The 19,890-nt window shown below is 51.0% G+C and overlaps 2 protein-coding genes across 4 annotated transcripts in view; one reads left to right on the forward strand and one right to left on the reverse strand.

Moving 5' to 3' along the window:
• Positions 1–699: 699 nt before the first annotated feature.
• DHCR24 (24-dehydrocholesterol reductase) lies at positions 700–15,309 on the reverse strand. Its single transcript, XM_069981643.1, has 10 exons — positions 15,219–15,309; positions 13,052–13,291; positions 11,336–11,491; positions 9,938–10,043; positions 8,680–8,798; positions 8,335–8,598; positions 7,803–7,946; positions 6,368–6,565; positions 6,097–6,275; positions 700–1,602 (listed from the first exon to the last, which is right to left on the reverse strand). Exons 2-10 carry the CDS (start codon positions 13,280–13,282, stop codon positions 1,449–1,451), a joined length of 1,551 nt encoding a protein of 516 aa, XP_069837744.1. The 5' UTR covers positions 13,283–13,291; positions 15,219–15,309; the 3' UTR covers positions 700–1,448.
• Positions 15,310–15,457: 148 nt separating this feature from the next.
• BSND (barttin CLCNK type accessory subunit beta) overlaps positions 15,458–19,890 on the forward strand; it is a 29,630-nt gene continuing 25,197 nt past the window's right edge. For 2 of the 3 annotated variants that reach the window (XM_069979504.1, XM_069979506.1), the window contains exon 1: positions 15,458–15,536. The gene's annotated coding sequence lies outside the window, so the exon portion shown is untranslated. The other variant, XM_069979505.1, reaches the window with a different exon arrangement.

The raw sequence follows: 19,890 nt of genomic DNA on the forward strand, positions 1-19,890 counted from the left end.
TGAGCTACGATTTCAGCACAACACCAGCCTATGGCCGCACCATGTTTTCTCAGACCTCCTACGACTGCATCAAACTTCTTCAGCCAACACTAATCAAATTCCAGACATCTTAAGTTAAGCTATCAGTTCCGGAGAAGGGCTGTAGCCTCCATGGAAGCAGGCCACACTTTGGGCCCCAGAACAGTTGCGTGGTCTGCCTCCTTGATAGCTACACCAATGGACGTATTGGGGGGTGTGTCTCAGAGCGACATATTATTAACCATAACATCATATTAAGCAATAACAGCTCAGATATTTGCCCTGGTAAAATAAAAGTTGAGCTGTGATTGGTTGCTGTGGGCAGCGTACACACTCTGTTATATCTGGGCCTTATACATAGTGCAACTATAATAGAAATATTCCAATAGCCAAAGAGCAATCTCATCCACATGGTCTGGTACCTACTACACCGACAATTCACCACAACATGACGGCATATAGCTATCACACTACAGCAGGGTGGGGAACCTGCTGTCCTCCAGCTGCTGTAAAACTACAATTCCCATCATGCCTGGACAGCTGGAGGACTGAAGGTTCCCCATCCCTGTCCTACAGTGTCACTGCCATCCCTATAATACAGCAATGTGCATATATGGGAGCTGATGCTTGGTGTCGTTCAGTTATGTATTTGATTACATATGGAATTACACACAAATCATCTATGACGGAACAGAATCGGCCGGAGGCCACATTTATCCAGATATACAGACATTGCCAGCATTTATCCAGATATACAGACATTGGCAGCATTTATCCAGATATACAGACATTGCCAGCTTTTGGGGTTTATCAGCAAAAAAAAAAAAAAATTTAGATTTTCAGTCTTTAAAAGAAAGGTTCACATGTAACTCCGCCATCTTAGATGGAGCACGGTGTGAAGGTAAGGCAGGGTTCACATTGCCATATTGCCCTCTGAGGAACGGATACATTGGCACCCTGGCAGATATGGGTTCTGACATATAAGCGTACGGACCCCATTTACTTCTATGGTGATTTCCCGCAGGGATACTAGTTTAGAGGCTTAGAGAAACATGGCCGTCTTCTTCCAGACACATAAAGGTAGCTGTGCTTTTTCAAATCCTGGATAATCTCTGGATAAGTAGGCATTGGGGGTGCACAAGGCTCTTCATAGTTATTGTAACTGTGAGGCTTAGATATGTTTGGTCTCTGCGACAGATAAATGAAGGGGACCCTGGTGACATGGATGCAGTACCACAGCTGTACACATGAGGGCGCTTCAGTCTTCAGGATTACAAAATACTGGTCTGGACTCCCTGCAGTAAAGTGGACGCACACGTGTTAGAGGGTCGTCACAAGGTCCTTCACTTGCTGTGACAACGGCTTTGGAGTCAGATTTTCTATTTGTAAAATAAGAAAAAAAATTAAGTTCTGTTCAAAATCTTTAGCCGTCAGTGACGGGCGGCTTTGCAGATTTTATCGTACACCTCTGGGAAAGCATTCTTGCAGCTTAGTCTCTGTCGCAGCTTTTGGTACAAGGATCCATCAAACATCTCCCAAAACTCTTCTCGGCTCATGTAACAGTCTGCATAAAGCATCTGAAAACTGAACGGAGGAAAGATCAGTCAGGATCAGTGCAATACTAAGGATCAGTGACAGGATCAGTGCAATACTAAGGATCAGTGACAGGATCAGTGCAATACTAAGGATTAGTGACAGGATCAGTGCAATACTAAGGATTAGTGACAGGATCAGTGCAATACTAAGGATTAGTGACAGGATCAGTGCAATACTAAGGATCAGTGACAGGATCAGTGCAATACTAAGGATCAGTGACAGGATCAGTGCAATACTAAGGATCAGTGACAGGATCAGTGCAATACTAAGGATCAGTGACAGGATCAGTGCAATACTAAGGATTAGTGACAGGATCAGTACAATACTAAGGATCAGTGACAGTCAGGATGAGTACAATACTAATGATCAGTGGCAATCAGGATCAGTGCAATACTAAGGATCAGTGACAGGATCAGTGCAATACTAAGGATTAGTGACAGGATCAGTGCAATACTAAGGATTAGTGACAGGATCAGTACAATACTAAGGATCAGTGACAGTCAGGATGAGTACAATACTAATGATCAGTGGCAATCAGGATCAGTACAATACTAATTGTCAGCGGCAATCAGGATCAGTACAATACTAATGATCAGCGGCGATCAGGATCAGTACAATACTAATGATCAGCGGCGATCAGGATCAGTACAATACTAATGAGCAGGGACAGTCAGGATCAGTACAATACTAATGATCAGCGGCGATCAGGATCAGTACAATACTAATGATCAGCGGCGATCAGGATCAGTACAATACTAATGATCAGCGGCGATCAGGATCAGTACAATACTAATGAGCAGGGACAGTCAGGATCAGTACAATACTAATGATCAGCGGCGATAAGGATCGGTAGGATACTAATGATCAATGATGATCAGTCACATATTAGTCCATGGAAGGAAACCAGACAAACCAGACAAGTAAGGGTACAAACCCACACACCGTATATGCAGCTTATTTACTGCTGCGATACGCAGCAAATACGCAGCAGATTAGATCTAAATAACTGAACACAGCATCAAATCTGCAACACCAAATCTGCTTCAAATCTGCTGCGTTTTTGCTGGGTATTTGCTGTGTATACGGTCTGTGAGTTTGTACCCTAAAAGTCACCAAATATATTGTATGCTCAGCACTAAGCCAATGTCCTATGCCGTCACATTGATAACTACTATGGGGTGCTGCTGCGTCCCCTGTTATCCACTCCTTTACTCTATGGGATTTTCAAACATAGCCGAGTACAGTGTTCCACATGGGTTTGGGAGGTCCCACAGCTGGTGAATGGAGCGGGGCCTGCACATGCTGTTGGCTGCTCCATTCACTCTATTGGGCTTCCAATCATTGCAGAGTTCAGCGTTTGGCGATGGTCAGAAGCTCCATAGAGATTGGCTGCAGCACTGGCATGTGTATTGCGCTCTGTTCATTGTGAGGGGCCAAACCTCCACTCTCCTTATTGGCTAGTTGTCCCCTATCCTGCAAGATTTAGAGGACACTTGCCACACATTTCTGTTTTAGAAGTCAAAAGATGTTGTGATCACGATCAGTTTTGCAATATAATTTTTTTAAAAGTTTTCTAAATCAGATTTACACATCCGACCACTAGGTGTCTCCTTTCCTGTCACACTGCGCTCCATGCGGCCACTAGGTGTCTCCCTTCCTGTCACACTGCTACATGCAGCCACTAGGTGTCTCCCTTCCTGTCACACTACTCTCCATGCGGCCACTAGGTGTCTCCCTTCCTGTCACACTGGGCTCCATGTGGCCACTAGGTGTCTCCCTTCCTGTCACACTGCTCCATGTGGCCACTAGGTGTCTCCCCTCCTGTCACACTGCTCCATGCGGCCACTAGGTGTCTCCCCTCCTGTCACACTGCTCCATGCGGCCACTAGGTGTCTCCCTTCCTGTCACACTGCGCTCCATGTGGCCACTAGGTGTCTCCCTTCCTGTCACACTGCGCTCCATGTGGCCACTAGGTGTCTCCCTTCCTGTCACACTGCGCTCCATGCGGCCACTAGGTGTCTCCCTTCCTGTGACACTGCGCTCCATGCGGCCACTAGGTGTCTTCCTTCCTGTCACACTGGGCTCCATGCGGCCACTAGGTGTCTCCCTTCCTGTCACACTGCTCCATGCGGCCACTAGGTGTCTCCCTTACTGTCACACTGGGCTCCATGCGGCCACTAAGTGTCTCCCTTCCTGTCACACTGCTCCATGCGACCACTAGGTGTCTCCCTTACTGTCACACTGGGCTCCATGCGGCCACTAAGTGTCTCCCTTCCTGTCACACTGCTCCATGCGACCACTAGGTGTCTCCCTTCCTGTCACACTGCGCTCCATGCGGCCACTAGGTGTCTCCCTTCCTGTCACACTGCTCTATGCGGCCACTAGGTGTCTCCCTTCCTGTCACACTGCTCCATGCGGCCACTAGGTGTCTCCCTTCCTGTCACACTGCTCCATGCGACCACTAGGTGTCTCCCTTCCTGTCACACTGCGCTCCATGCGGCCACTAGGTGTCTCCCTTTCATGTCACACTGCTCCATGCGGCCACTAGGTGTCTCCCTTCCTGTCACACTGCTCCATGCGGCCACTAGGTGTCTCCCTTCCTGTCACACTGCTCCATGCGGCCACTAGGTGTCTCCCTTCCTGTCACACTGCTCCATGCGACCACTAGGTGTCTCCCTTCCTGTCACACTGCGCTCCATGCGGCCACTAGGTGTCTCCCTTCCTGTCACACTGCGCTCCATGCGGCCACTAGGTGTCTCCCTTCCTGTCACACTGCGCTCCATGCGGCCACTAGGTGTCTCCCTTCCTGTCACACTGGGCTCCATGCGGCCACTAGGTGTCTCCCTTCCTGTCACACTGCTCCATGCGACCACTAGGTGTCTCCCTTCCTGTCACACTGCTCCATGCGACCACTAGGTGTCTCCCTTCCTGTCACACTGCGCTCCATGCGGCCACTAGGTGTCTCCCTTCCTGTCACACTGCGCTCCATGCGGCCACTAGGTGTCTCCCTTCCTGTCACACTGCGCTCCATGCAACCACTAGGTGTCTCCCTTCCTGTTCCCGTCCTTTGCCACTCAAACAAGGAAAAACACATGCCCATCATGCAGGTTGCAGATTGTATATCGACTGAGGACTAATAATAGCTAATTATATTAATAACTTTTGTTAATTCTATTATCAGCTAGCTTAACAGGAGACAATGCTCTGTGTTATGTATAATGTAACTGTGTGGTTACAGGTTTTAGTGCTGTGTGACAGGAGAGCTGACCATACAATGTGAGCACCCCCAGGATTTTGCGGCTACTGAATGTGGATGCACGATAGCTGTATACACGCACAGTGAAGGGAGACATCTAGTGGGCGTATGTATAATGTTGATTCACACATAGAAAATACCGTAGTAAAAAATAAAGAGAGTTTATTGCAAAACTGATGGCGAGCACAACCTCTGTTTTCTTAAAAATTTTTTACACATAAAACACAATAATAGGGGGGAAAAAAAACTTGGAAAGGTGCCCATGTCCAGCTGTCTGCACACTGTGGGATAGTTGTGATAATAAGAGGTATATGGGAAAAGATTACCCAGGCCTCCCTGTACCTGGGACTATTGTGACCTTTACCCTCTTATCGATCACATGTGATACTTTGCCCGTTGTAATGACTGAACGGTCACTCCAGGTCATGAACACAGATTGGAATTTTTTTCTATTTGCTGCTGTAACCTCCTTTACAGAGACTGTCGGCAGGATTATGGCGTCCTATCTCAGGGTCAGCAGGTGTATGGCGTCCTATCTCAGGGTCAGCAGGGTTATGGGGTCCTATCTCAGGGTCAGCAGGGTTATGGGGTCCTATCTCAGGGTCAGCAGGGTTATGGGGTCCTATCTCAGGGTCAGCAGGGTTATGGGGTCCTATCTCAGAGTAGCATAAACTAGTGACAGAGAAGCTGAACAGAATGATGGATCACTTACACTGATCTGTGCAGCTGATCCAGAGATCTCCTCCTGAATAACATGGGCGATAAGTAGTCCTCTCCATTATGTGCATGAGCTCAGTAGTCCTGGATATTCATGAGAAGCAGAAAACTCCGCCCACCAGCTGCTGATTGGCAGTTATCTATCCATGCTGTGTATAGGCAGTCACCTGTCAATAAGCAGCAGGGGGGCGGGTTTTTGGGGTGCCAAGAATTCTATTCTCCTGCATATTAGGAGAACGGCTGAGCAGAATCATGTGAGTAATACACTGATCTGTTCAGCATTTCTGTCACTAGTTTATGCTGTCCTCATTTAAAGTGGCATAAACCTAGTGACAGATTCCCTTTAAGAAACTCACCTTCACATCGATAGGAATTTATTACTAGAACGTGTCCCAGAGACGTCACATGATCTCTGATGATCTCACAGGTGCCTCTCTGTGTGGACAGGTGTATTATACAGCGGCCTGTTCTGCTGACCACATACTGGGGTCATACTAGGTACAACTTACCCATGAACGTCTCGGACAAATTTCTCCAATTGGCGCATAGAAGCTTTGGCGTCAAAGTGTTTTGTCTTTGGTTCCCCGTACGCCCCGATATCCACATACAGCTCCGCTTCATTACCCTTGGGATGCACCATGCCAGGATGACTCGGCAGAATGAAAGGACAAAGCCAGAGCGGGTAGACCTGTGAAGAGAACCAACACGTGAGAATATGATCCAACCATGGAGATCTGACCTACGGCCCGACCCAAGGAGTCAGGTGATAAGCATCCGTACATTGATCTCCTTGTGGAAGACACTGATGGCTTTCTGCAGACATTTCATTGGGACCAGCATGTCCTGCACCACGTGATGCTGCTCATACAACCTTCGGATGGTCTCGCCTTGGGTGAGCTTTAATAAGGAGATTTTGGGGGGCACCATCCATCCAAACAGGTAGCGGAATACCGGGTGATTGCCAAATGGGATGATGTCCTAGAAGCAAAGGGAGAAAGTGATGAATGGCCGCAGCTGATCTCTGTGTAATGGCTTCCTCCACTATTACAGACCATACACTGGGGGAGTGGCCCCGTATACAGGTCATACACATCACCCAGTAGGGGCCAGCTAACATGATGATGGCTCTCCAGCTCCTGACCGAGATGCGCACCGCCATGTGACCGTTATTACCGAATTATAATTAAAGTCAATGGAATGATGACAGTCCAATGCACACAGTGTATTAAATAACAACCGTTTTTTGCGCAGACGTCAAATTAACGTTCTTGACAAATATTTGCAGGAGTTTTTTTGCAAACAACGTTTACACACTTTTTTTTTCCACCGTCTTTACTAATAAATTTAATGGACCTTCAAAAGAGAACCCAACCCAAATGGCCTGAACTACAATAATGTACCAACAGCCGCCATTGTAATGACGCGCGGCCAAAACGCAAAAAGAAGGATGTCATTTTGGGGGGAAAAAAAAATTAAACGGACAGAAAAAAAAGGAAAATGTATTCGGATTTCCTGATAAGATTTCCTGAACCATAGGGTTCTATTTGGCATGGACACCTTTCAGGGTTTTTACTGAATGGTGTCCTTGCTGAAAAATAGGCCTGGAAATTATAGGACGTCTTATAATTTCCGGAATTCCGGCACGGATGCCCCATAGAACCATGTGGAATTCTGGATGTGTTGCTTGGCACTCCAGGCCAGTGCCAGCACTTAGGCAAATGCCGCTGGTTACTGACACTGGCCCTTTACCTGTACGTGCTCTAAATCAGGAGAGCATACAGTTGAATGCAGTGCTGTGTTTGACAGGGCCAGGAGGCATTGGCTCCCAGCCCTGTCCACCACTCTTCTTGCCCGAGGCAGCATTATACCTCCAGCCACAAGAGGCTGCTCTCTCCCCAGCGTTGTGGCACATAAGTGATGTCACTAGTGTGCTCACAAAGGAAAGACGGAGGGAGAAGCTGGAAGAGGGCAGTGCTGCAGCAGGTAAGTATGTTTTTTTTTTCTTCTCTGTTTTTAGGATCAGGAAAACACTGATGGTTTCCTGTAGCCTCCTGAACGGCTTCCTGATCGGGATTTCCGTACTGTAAGAACGGCCACGGACGTGTGAAGGGGCCTTAATCTGTATCCTGATGCATAAATGCTGCACCATCCCCGTCTTAAGAGAGTACATCTGATCCTCGCATAGTTTTCTACAGTGGTTATACTGGAGACCTACCTGCAGCTCCCAGAAGATGCTCCGCGTGTGCCGGTGGTAGTAGTGGCGTAAGGGGATGTACTCAGTTCCACTTCGGTTATTCTTGAGGTATGATTCCACATGGCGGAAAAACCAAGGTTTCCAATAATGTCCAATGCTATTCACCTGTAACCGCAACAAATTGTGGCGCTAAGGATTAAAGGGAACCTGTCACCATGACAATCTAATATATCCCCATCATGTTATAGAGCAGGAGGAGCTGAGCGGATTGATATATATCTTTGTGGGAAAAGATTCAGTTTAACATGTAACATGTCAATTGAAATCCCTGATTATTCTGGGTTAAGGAGTCCAGTGGGTGGAGTCTCTCAATGGACTGAACTTCAATCAATAAACTACAAGTTATACCTATAAAGATACATATCAATCTACTCAGCTTCCCCTGCTTTATGACATGTTCATAGATTAGGTAGCATTTTTATGGTGATGGGTTCCCTTTAAATGGAACAAAATATAGAAGGAGCAAATAAAGAAAGTGCGCGGCATGACATACCTGGTCTGGCTGCGCCTCGTCCGTCAGGACTCCGGTCATTATTACAGCCTCATCCAGGGAGTAGGCCAAACCTTCTACAAAATAGTTGTCTTTCTTCCTGGATTCTCGGGCAAACCTCTCGCAGATCTTGTCCAGGCCCCTCACCGGAGTGTAGTGCAGCTTCACATACTTCTTAGCTGGGACAATCTTGATTTCTGCAGCAACCAAGAAGCCCAGGGTGCCGCAAGACCAGGGGACGGCGTAGAAGAGGTCGGAGTTTTCTGTCTGTGAACGATGACCTCAAAGGTGAAAAACTGCAAAACGCGTAAAATACTTGAAAACAAATACAGTCAGGTTGAGACTTACGGGTGTGCACCGCACCAGGCTGCCATCAGCAAGGACAAGTTCATAGGCCAAACAGATGTGCTGAAAGAGGCCAAAGTTATGGGAGGACGACTCTATCCCCGTTCCCATAATCAGACCACCTGCAGCAGAGAAGACAGGATTTAAAGGGGAGCCCTCTATATATCGGTTATATCCTGGTTCTATAAACCTCAAGTGGAAAGCCATACAAATAGAGTGTTAAGGGCTATCTCCTTAAAGGGGCACTGCAGCAAAAAAAACTTTTCAATCAACGGATGTCAGTATAGATTTGTAATTTACTTCTATTTAAAAATCTCCAGTCTTTCAGTACTTATCAGCTGCTGTATGTCCTGCAGGAAGTGGTGTATTCTCTTCAGTCTTCCAGTACTTATCAGCTGCTGTATGTCCTGCAGGAAGTGGTGTATTCTCTCCAGTCTGACACAGTGCTCTCTGCTGCCACCTCTGTCCATGTCAGGAACTGTCCAGAGCCGCAGCAAATCCCCATAGAAAACCTCTCCTGCTCTGGACAGTTCCTGACATGGACAGAGGTGGCAGCAGTGAGCACTGTGTCAGACTGGAGAGAATACAACACTTCCTGCAGAACATACAGCAACTAATAAGTACTGGAAGACTAGATTTTTTGAAATTTTTTTTAAAGTAAATTACAAGTCTATATAACTTTCTGAAACCAGTTGATTTGAAAGAATCTGAGGCTCCATTATTGCATCACTTCCTGTTCTGTTTCCGTCACGACCAGCCCCACCAGACGTCATATAAATCAAATCTTTGACTTTCGTCACCCACCACCTAAATTCTTAAAGCGACTCTGTACCCACAATCTGACCCCCCAAACCACTTGTACCTCCGGATAGCTGCTTTTAATCCAAGATCTGTCCTGGGGTCCGTTTGGCAGGTGATGCAGTTATTGTCCTAGAAAACAACTTTTAAACTGGCAGCCCTGTGCCCTACGGCCGGGGTTTAGATTGTGTATGCATTAGGCTGGCACACCCTCTCTGTCCCTCCTCACCGTCCTCCTCATCATTAGGAATGCTCCAGGCAGATTGTCTCCTATTCATCACCTGTGTGAGGTGGTGAAGGCCTAAAAGTTGTTTTTTAAGACAATAACTGCATCACCAGCTGAACAGACCCCAGGACAGATCTTGGATTAAAAGCAGCTATCCGAAGGTACAAGTGGTTTGGGGGGTCAGATTGTGGGTACAGAGTTGTTCTAAACTGTCTTCTTGCCAATATTTTCCCTTACCGACTGTCAGATCATCGAGCTCCGGTAACACTGGCAGAGTCCAGCCCATAGAGTTAAGAAGGGCAGTCACCTGCCCCATATTCACCAACGGCTCCACGCGTACAACCTGCGCGACCAAAGGTGAAAGATATGAAATGTCATAAAATTTTCTAAAAATGTTGGTGTCGCTTGTAGAAACTTTGTTCCAGCATGCAGAGTGAAAAGGTACAAATTTCTATTAGATGCCAAAGTATTGTGAGAGTTACATTTCAACCCATCATGACATTACAGACACCGACACAGATGGGTTGAATCTTAGGTCACATCTCTTAAAGGGGTACTCCGGTGAAATATTTTTTTTTTCTTTTAAAACAAACTGGTGTCAGAAAGTTATATAGATTTGCATTTTACTTCTATATAAAAATCTCCACTCTTTCAGTACTTATCAGTTGCTGTATGTCCTGCAGGAAGTGGTGTATTCTCTTCAGTCTGACACAGTGCTCTCTGCTGCCACCTCTGTCCATGTCAGGAACTGTCCAGGGCAGTGGCAAATCCCCATAGACAACCTCTCCTGCTCTGGACAGTTCCTGACATGGACAGAGGTGGCAGCAGAGAGCAGTGTGTCAGACTGGAGAGAATACACCACTTCCTGCAGGACATACAACAGCTGATAAGTACTGAAAGACTGGAGATTTTTATATAGAAGTAAAATAAAAATCTATATAAAACTTTCTGACACCAACTGATTTGAAAGAAAAATAATCACTGGAGTTCCCCTTTAACTACTTGCTCTGTCCTGAATGCTATTGGACCTGTGTAATGAATCCATTCTTTGGGATTGTCGGCTCTCTGCCGTGCATCCAGTCTCTACATACATACAGATTATACTTTGGGGCTGTTAGACTCTATAAATATCATGTTGTCCAGACATGTGAAAAGCTTAGATCACAGAGGGTCTCAGTCCTAAGGATGCGCTCTGACTGAGTGACATGTATAGCTGAGTGACATGTATGGCCCCCCACATCACCCCTCAGCTAGCCGCCTGATCCAACAGGATTTCCACAGGAAGTGTGTGTGTGTGTGTATGCCCCTCCAGTTATAGCAAAGACAACTCTCATCATACCCGCAGAGCTGAAGCTTTGGCTGTCCAGGCATGATAGGAGTTGTAGTATGTAGTGCAGGGCATAGGATAGGAGTTGTAGTATGTAGTGCAGGGCATAGGATAGGAGTTGTAGTATGTAGTGCAGGGCACACATAGTAACAGTGTATTAGTAACAACGCTTTTTGTACATAGTCTCTGTGATCAGACCCCCCCCCCCCACCTTCCTCCCCGCCTCATCCATCCACTCATCTATCCGCCCAACATCTACTAACAAGCAGAGGTCTGGCGGGATGGGGGGGCGGGGGGCTGGGGCACACCTGTCTCTTGGTGTCGACCTCCAGGATGTCCATCAGGTTGATCATGATGTTCTTGTGTGTGTTCTTGTACTTCCCCACACGCAGGGATACAGTCAGCCAGCCGGGTCTCCCGGTGCACATGAAGTTGTTACCTCCCTCCGTCTTCCAGCGACGAACCTGGGAAAACAGGAAAAATTATATAATGTGCAGATAGTAATAATAATAACATAATATATATATATATATATATATATATATATATATATATATATATATATATATATATATATATTAGTCCAGTAATGTTAAGTCCCTATTACACAAAGCGATTATCGGCTGTATACGGCTGATTTGGGCCATTGATCGTGTTGTGTAATAGAAAACAACGATTAGCCGATATGCATGATGTCACCCGATCGTTGTCTTTTCACATGTTGACACATAAACTATGAGGAGAGCAGCGATCTGCTGTCGTCGCTCCATGTAATAGGAGGCAGCAGACCGCCACTATCTTCTATGGGTAATCGCTGGATTGTCCGGGCAGTACACCACCTAATGCCCACCAGTGTTGGGTGACACAAGCCCCAGACCTTGTTACCTGGGATGAGCAGAGGAGTGGTCAGAATTTTTTGGATACACCCACACTACGAGATAGAGTACGCAGGCTTCTAGCAACTTTACTCTATCCGGATCAGTTCCTTTCTTCTGTTGGATACTGTCCTGCACTTTTAGACTAGTTCTCGGCATGGGCTGAGATGATCCCTGACTTGTCCTCTTTAAGGCTGGGTTCACACTATGTATATTTGAGGCTGTATTTGGTCCTCATGTCAGGTCCTCATAGCAACCAAAACCAGGAGTGGATTGAAAACACAGAAAGTCTCTGTCCACACAATGTTGAAATTGAGTGGATGGCCGCCATATAACAGTAAATATCTGCCATTATTTCAATATAACAGCCGTTGTTTTAAAATAACAGCAAATATTTGCCATTAAATGACGGCCATCCACTCAATTACAACATTATGTGAACATAGCCTTTCTGTGTTTTCAATCCACTCCTTGTTTTGGTTGCTATACAGCCTCAAACATACAGCCTCAAATATACGTAGTGTGAACATAGCCTAAGTGTGCGTTCAGCACTGCATAGTGTATAGAATTGCTGCTTTGTAGAAGAGAGTGCTCTTGCTTCCCATATACGTCTGTTCCCTGTCACACCCCAGACTACACTGGACTTATCCTCTAACAGGGGACCTGGCATAAGCCAGGGCCCAGAGTGACTGTTGTAGGGACTGTTCTGGCTTGCATCCGTCCTCTACAGAATCCAGAGTAAGACTCCCAAAAGGTGTGGCTAGACTTCCTCTCCCCATGTGACAACTTCCTACACCATATGTAACATGTGCTGTGAGAGGGTGAGAAGAGAGTGCAAGAAAAAGAGAAGGATAGAGATAGGTAGAAAAGAGAAAGAGCTCTCATTGGTGCACAGATCACAGAGACAATAACCCTTTAACTGCTACAGCTGTGCAAGACTTAGACATACAATACATATACTAGCGACATCTAGTGGTAAAACATAGGTAATACTTCACTACCACTATTACTTTGAAGTACAGGCTTTTTCGAGGGGTGTAAAGACAAGAAACACCCTTGGTGGGACACCACAATAAGACTCCACCTCCCATCGGGCCCTGACAGCTGATATGATGGGAGTTATACCACAGCCACATATTATACACTTACCTGCTCTTGTATCTCCCTCACCCGGCGGTCGTGCTGTTTTGGGGCGCTGCACATCTTAAACACCAGCCAGGTCCGGACGTAATAATAGACATCAAAAACCACGGAGAGCGGCAGCAGGAAGAGGCAGACGAAGACCCATCTGTGGTGCACAATGATGTACTCAAAGCCCCGGGCCCGGACCCAGAGCAGCAGCAGGACCAGCGCCCCCAACAGGTACAGGACGGCGTCCATCACTCCCACCTGCAACGTCAACAACCTCCAGATTACTGTGTTATGTATCTAAGCCGAGCACTGTGATACCATCCATAGGCATCAAAGAAAATGAACATTACAGCTGCTGTATACAGGAGGGGGGGGGGCATGTCCCCTCACTCCCCCCCCCCTCCTGTATACAGCACATGTCCCCCTCCCCTACTGTATACGGCACATGGCCCCTTCCCTCCCGCGTACGGCACAGGGGTGGAATCTCCTGTACAAGAGGGGGGGGGGGGGGGGGAGATGTGTGCTGTATACAGGAGTGGGGGGACATGTGCTGTATATAGGAGGGGAGGGGGGACATGTGCTGTATACAGGAGGAGGGGGGTACATGTGCTGTATACAGGAGGAGGGGGGTACATGTGCTGTATACAGGAGGGGGGGTACATGTGCTGTATACAGGAGGGGGGGTACATGTGCTGTATACAGGAGGGGGGGTACATGTGCTGTATATAGGAGGGGGGGGGGCGGGGGGCATGTGCCGTATACAGGAGGGGGGGACGTGCCCTATACAGGAGGGGGGGGGGGGGAAGAGATGTGTGCTGTATACAGGGGGGGGGGGGACTTGCCGTATACAGGAGGGGAGAGGGGGAATGTGCTGTATACAGGAGAGGGGGCAGAGGGGACATGTGCTGTATACAGGAGGAGAGAGGGGGGCGTGTGCTGTATACAGGAGGGGGGGGAGAAGTGTGCTGTATACAGGAGGGGGGAAGACGTGTGCTGTATACAGGAGGGGGGGGAAGACGTGTGCTGTATACAGGAGGGGGGGGAAGACGTGTGCTGTATACAGGAGGAGAGAGGGGGGCGTGTGCTGTATACAGGAGGAGAGAGGGGGGCGTGTGCTGTATACAGGAAGGGGGGGGAGACGTGTGCTGTATACAGGAAGGGGGGGGGGAGACGTGTGCTGTATACAGGAGGGGGGGGGGGAGACGTGTGCTGTATACAGGAAGGGGGGGGGGGGGAGACGTGTGCTGTATACAGGAAGGGGGGGGGGGGGGAGACGTGTGCTGTATACAGGAAGGGGGGGGGGGGGGAGACGTGTGCTGTATACAGGAAGGGGGGGGGAGACGTGTGCTGTATACAGGAGGGGGGAAGACGTGTGCTGTATACAGGAGGGGGGGGGAGACGTGTGCTGTATACAGGAGGGGGGAAGACGTGTGCTGTATACAGGAAGGGGGGGGGGAGACGTGTGCTGTATACAGGAGGGGGGGGGAGAAGTGTGCTGTATACAGGAGGGGGGGGGAGAAGTGTGCTGTATACAGGAGGGGGGGGAGACGTGTGCTGTATACAGGAAGGGGGGGGGGGAGACGTGTGCTGTATACAGGAGGGGGGGGAGAAGTGTGCTGTATACAGGAGGGGGGGGGGAGAAGTGTGCTGTATACAGGAGGGGGGGGAGAAGTGTGCTGTATACAGGAGGGGGGGGGAGAAGTGTGCTGTATACAGGAGGGGGGGGGGGAGAAGTGTGCTGTATACAGGAGGGGGGGGAGAAGTGTGCTGTATACAGGAGGGGGGGGGGGAGACGTGTGCTGTATACAAGAGGGGGGGGGAGACGTGTGCTGTATACAGGAGGGGGGAACATACCTGAGACCAGCACTCTGCTGTATACAGGAGGGGGGGCACATACCTCAGAGCAGCGCTCTGCTGTATACAGGAGGGGGGGCACATACCTCAGAGCAGCACTCTGCTGTATACAGGAGGGGGGGCACATACCTCAGAGCAGCACTCTGCTGTATACAGGAGGGGGGGGGAGACGTGTGCTGTATACAGGAGGGGGAGCACATACCTCAGAGCAGAGCTCTGCTGTATACAGGAGGGGGGACACATACCTCAGAGCAGCACTCTGCTGTATACAGGAGGGGGGACACATACCTCAGAGCAGCGCTCTGCTGTATACAGGAGGGGGGACACATACCTCAGAGCAGCGCTCGCCTCACACTGTCCTCTCAGCGGCGTCTCTACCACACGCTCAGCTGTCAAACTAAGCCCCGCCCATCCATGTAACCCCTCCCATTCTCCAAAGTGATTGGCTGCTCCACAGGTCGATCACGCTGAGCTCAGGTGGCGCGCTTCTAGGAGATGGCCAATCAGATGCGGAGCTCAGTATCGGAACAGAGTGGAGAGCGAGCGGACCAATCCGTAGGGAGAGGGGCGGGGTTACCTGGTTGCCGCGGTTACGGTGACTGGGCGTTCTCTCGCGATTTTATCAGTGTGCAACCACACGTGATCAAAGGTAAACGGAGAGTGCTGCCTTATATGTGGTATCACCCCTGATCACGTGATAATGTTTCCTTATTATATGTAGTATCACCCGCACGCACTGGGATAGTGACCGGTCACTGCTGAGGTGCCGCACACACTGGGATAGTGACCGGTCACTGCTGAGGTTCCGCACACACTGGGATAGTGACCGGTCACTGCTGAGGTTCCGCACACACAGGGATAGTGACCGGTCACTGCTGAGGTGCCGCACACACAGGGATAGTGACCGGTCACTGCTGAGGTGCCGCACACACTGGGATAGTGACCGGTCACTGCTGAGGTGCCGCACACACAGGGATAGTGACCGGTCACTGCTGAGGTGCCGCACACACTGGGATAGTGACCGGTCACCGTGCTGAGGTGCCGCACACACTGGGATAGTGACCGGTCACTGCTGAGGTGCCGCACACACTGGGATAGTGACCGGTCACTGTGCTGAGGTGCCGCACACACTGGGATAGTGACCGGTCACTGTGCTGAGGTGCCGCACACACTGGGATAGTGACCGGTCACTGCTGAGGTGCCGCACACACTGAGATAGTGACCGATCACTGCTGAGGTGCCGCACACACTGGGATAGTGACCGGTCACTGCTGAGGTGCCGCACACACTGGGATAGTGACCGGTCACTGCTGAGGTGCCGCACACACTGGGATAGTGACCGGTCACTGTGCTGAGGTGCCGCACACACTGAGATAGTGATCGGTCACTGTGCTGAGGTGCCGCACACACTGGGATAGTGACCGGTCACTGTGCTGAGGTGCCGCACACACTGGGATAGTGACCGGTCACTGTGCTGAGGTGCCGCACACACTGGGATAGTGACCGGTCACTGCTGAGGTGCCGCACACACTGAGATAGTGACCGATCACTGCTGAGGTGCCGCACACACTGGGATAGTGACCGGTCACTGCTGAGGTGCCGCACACACTGGGATAGTGACCGGTCACTGCTGAGGTGCCGCACACACTGGGATAGTGACCGGTCACTGCTGAGGTGCCGCACACACTGGGATAGTGACCGGTCACTGTGCTGAGGTGCCGCACACACTGAGATAGTGATCGGTCACTGTGCTGAGGTGCCGCACACACTGGGATAGTGACCGGTCACTGCTGAGGTGCCGCACACACTGGGATAGTGATCGGTCACTGTGCTGAGGTGCCGCACACACTGAGATAGTGATCGGTCACTGCTGAGGTGCCGCACACACTGGGATAGTGATCGGTCACTGTGCTGAGGTGCCGCACACACTGGGATAGTGATCGGTCACTGTGCTGAGGTGCCACACACACTGGGATAGTGACTGGTCACTGCTGAGGTGCCGCACACACTGGGATAGTGATCGGTCACTGCTGAGGTGCCACACACACTGGGATAGTGACTGGTCACTGCTGAGGTGCCGCACACACAGGGATAGTGACCGGTCACTGTGCTGAGGTGCCGCACACACTGGGATAGTGACCGGTCACTGTGCTGAGGTGCCGCACACACTGGGATAGTGACCGGTCACTGTGCTGAGGTGCCGCACACACTGGGATAGTGACCGGTCACTGTGCTGAGGTACCGCACACACTGAGATAGTGACCGGTCACTGTGCTGAGGTGCCGCACACACTGGGATAGTGACCGGTCACTGTGCTGAGGTGCCGCACGCACTGGGATAGTGACCGGTCACTGTGCTGAGGTGCCGCACGCACTGAGATAGTGACCGGTCACTGTGCTGAGGTGCCGCACACACTGAGATAGTGACCGGTCACTGTGCTGAGGTGCCGCACACACTGGGATAGTGACCGGTCACTGCTGAGGTGCCACACACACTGGGATAGTGACCGGTCACTGCTGAGGTGCCGCACACACTGGGATAGTGACCGGTCACTGTGCTGAGGTGCCGCACACACTGGGATAGTGACCGGTCACTGTGCTGAGGTGCCGCACACACTGGGATAGTGACCGGTCACTGTGCTGAGGTGCCGCACACACTGGGATAGTGACCGGTCACTGTGCTGAGGTGCCGCACACACTGGGATAGTGATCGGTCACTGCTGAGGTGCCACACACACTGGGATAGTGACTGGTCACTGCTGAGGTGCCGCACACACAGGGATAGTGACCGGTCACTGTGCTGAGGTGCCGCACACACTGGGATAGTGACCGGTCACTGTGCTGAGGTGCCGCACACACTGGGATAGTGACCGGTCACTGTGCTGAGGTGCCGCACACACTGGGATAGTGACCGGTCACTGTGCTGAGGTACCGCACACACTGAGATAGTGACCGGTCACTGTGCTGAGGTGCCGCACACACTGGGATAGTGACCGGTCACTGTGCTGAGGTGCCGCACGCACTGGGATAGTGACCGGTCACTGTGCTGAGGTGCCGCACACACTGAGATAGTGACCGGTCACTGTGCTGAGGTGCCGCACACACTGAGATAGTGACCGGTCACTGTGCTGAGGTGCCGCACACACTGGGATAGTGACCGGTCACTGCTGAGGTGCCACACACACTGGGATAGTGACCGGTCACTGCTGAGGTGCCGCACACACTGGGATAGTGACCGGTCACTGTGCTGAGGTGCCGCACACACTGGGATAGTGACCGGTCACTGTGCTGAGGTGCCGCACACACTGGGATAGTGACCGGTCACTGTGCTGAGGTGCCGCACACACTGGGATAGTGACCGGTCACTGTGCTGAGGTGCCGCACACACTGGGATAGTGACCGGTCACTGTGCTGAGGTGCCGCACACACTGGGATAGTGACCGGTCACTGTGCTGAGGTGCCGCACACACTGGGATAGTGACCGGTCACTGCTGAGGTGCCGCACACACTGGGATAGTGACCGGTCACTGCTGAGGTGCCACACACACTGGGATAGTGACCGGTCACTGTGCTGAGGTGCCGTACACACTGGGATAGTGACCGGTCACTGCTGAGGTGCCGTACACACTGGGATAGTGACCGGTCACTGCTGAGGTGCCGCGCACACTGGGATAGTGACCGGTCACTGTGCTGAGGTGCCGCACACACTGGGATAGTGACCGGTCACTGTGCTGAGGTGCCGCACACACTGAGATAGTGACCGGTCACTGTGCTGAGGTGCCGCACACACTGGGATAGTGACCGGTCACTGCTGAGGTGCCGCACACACTGGGATAGTGACCGGTCACTGTGCTGAGGTGCCGCACACACTGAGATAGTGACCGGTCACTGTGCTGAGGTGCCGCACACACTGAGATAGTGACCGGTCACTGTGCTGAGGTGCCGCACACACTGGGATAGTGACCGGTCACTGTGCTGAGGTGCCGCACACACTGAGATAGTGACCGGTCACTGTGCTGAGGTGCCGCACACACTGGGATAGTGACCGGTCACTGTGCTGAGGTGCCGCACACACTGGGATAGTGACCGGTCACTGTGCTGAGGTGCCGCACACACTGGGATAGTGACCGGTCACTGTGCTGAGGTGCCGCACACACTGGGATAGTGACCGGTCACTGTGCTGAGGTGCCGCACACACTGGGATAGTGACCGGTCACTGCTGAGGTGCCGCACACACTGGGATAGTGACCGGTCACTGTGCTGAGGTGCCGCACACACTGGGATAGTGACCGGTCACTGTGCTGAGGTGCCGCACACACTGGGATAGTGACCGGTCACTGTGCTGAGGTGCCGCACACACTGGGATAGTGACCGGTCACTGTTGAGGTGCCGCACACACTGGGATAGTGACCGGTCACTGTGCTGAGGTGCCGCACACACTGGGATAGTGACCGGTCACTGTGCTGAGGTGCCGCACACACTGGGATAGTGACCGGTCACTGTGCTGAGGTGCCGCACACACTGGGATAGTGACCGGTCACTGCTGAGGTGCCGCACACACTGGGATAGTGACCGGTCACTGTGCTGAGGTGCCGCACACACTGAGATAGTGACCGGTCACTGCTGAGGTGCCGCACACACTGGGATAGTGACCGGTCACTGTGCTGAGGTGCCGTACACACTGGGATAGTGACCGGTCACTGTGCTGAGGTGCCACACACACTGGGATAGTGACCGGTCACTGTGCTGAGGTGCCGCACACACTGGGATAGTGACCGGTCACTGTGCTGAGGTGCCGCACACACTGGGATAGTGACCGGTCACTGCTGAGGTGCCGCACACACTGGGATAGTGACCGGTCACTGCTGAGGTGCCGCACACACTGGGATAGTGACCGGTCACTGTGCTGAGGTGCCGCACACACTGGGATAGTGACCGGTCACTGTGCTGAGGTGCCGCACACACTGGCATAGTGACCGGTCACTGCTGAGGTGCCGTACACAC

The sequence above is a fragment of the Dendropsophus ebraccatus genome, chromosome 8, assembly GCF_027789765.1.
Source record: "Dendropsophus ebraccatus isolate aDenEbr1 chromosome 8, aDenEbr1.pat, whole genome shotgun sequence".
Lineage (NCBI taxonomy): Eukaryota > Metazoa > Chordata > Amphibia > Anura > Hylidae > Dendropsophus > Dendropsophus ebraccatus.

What these genes read in the sequence shown, in the direction of transcription:
- DHCR24 (XM_069981643.1), bottom strand. Translation starts at nt 13,282, where the DNA reads ATGGACGCCGTCCTGTACCTGTTGGGGGCGCTGGTCCTGCTGCTGCTC. An exon ending in TGAGGGAGATACAAGAGCAG is followed by an intron (nt 11,492 to 13,051) that starts GTAAGTGTATAA and finishes CTGTTTTCCCAG; the next exon opens with GTTCGTCGCTGGAAGACGGA. An exon ending in TTTGTCCGAGACGTTCATGG is followed by an intron (nt 1,603 to 6,096) that starts GTAAGTTGTACC and finishes TCCTCCGTTCAG; the next exon opens with TTTTCAGATGCTTTATGCAG.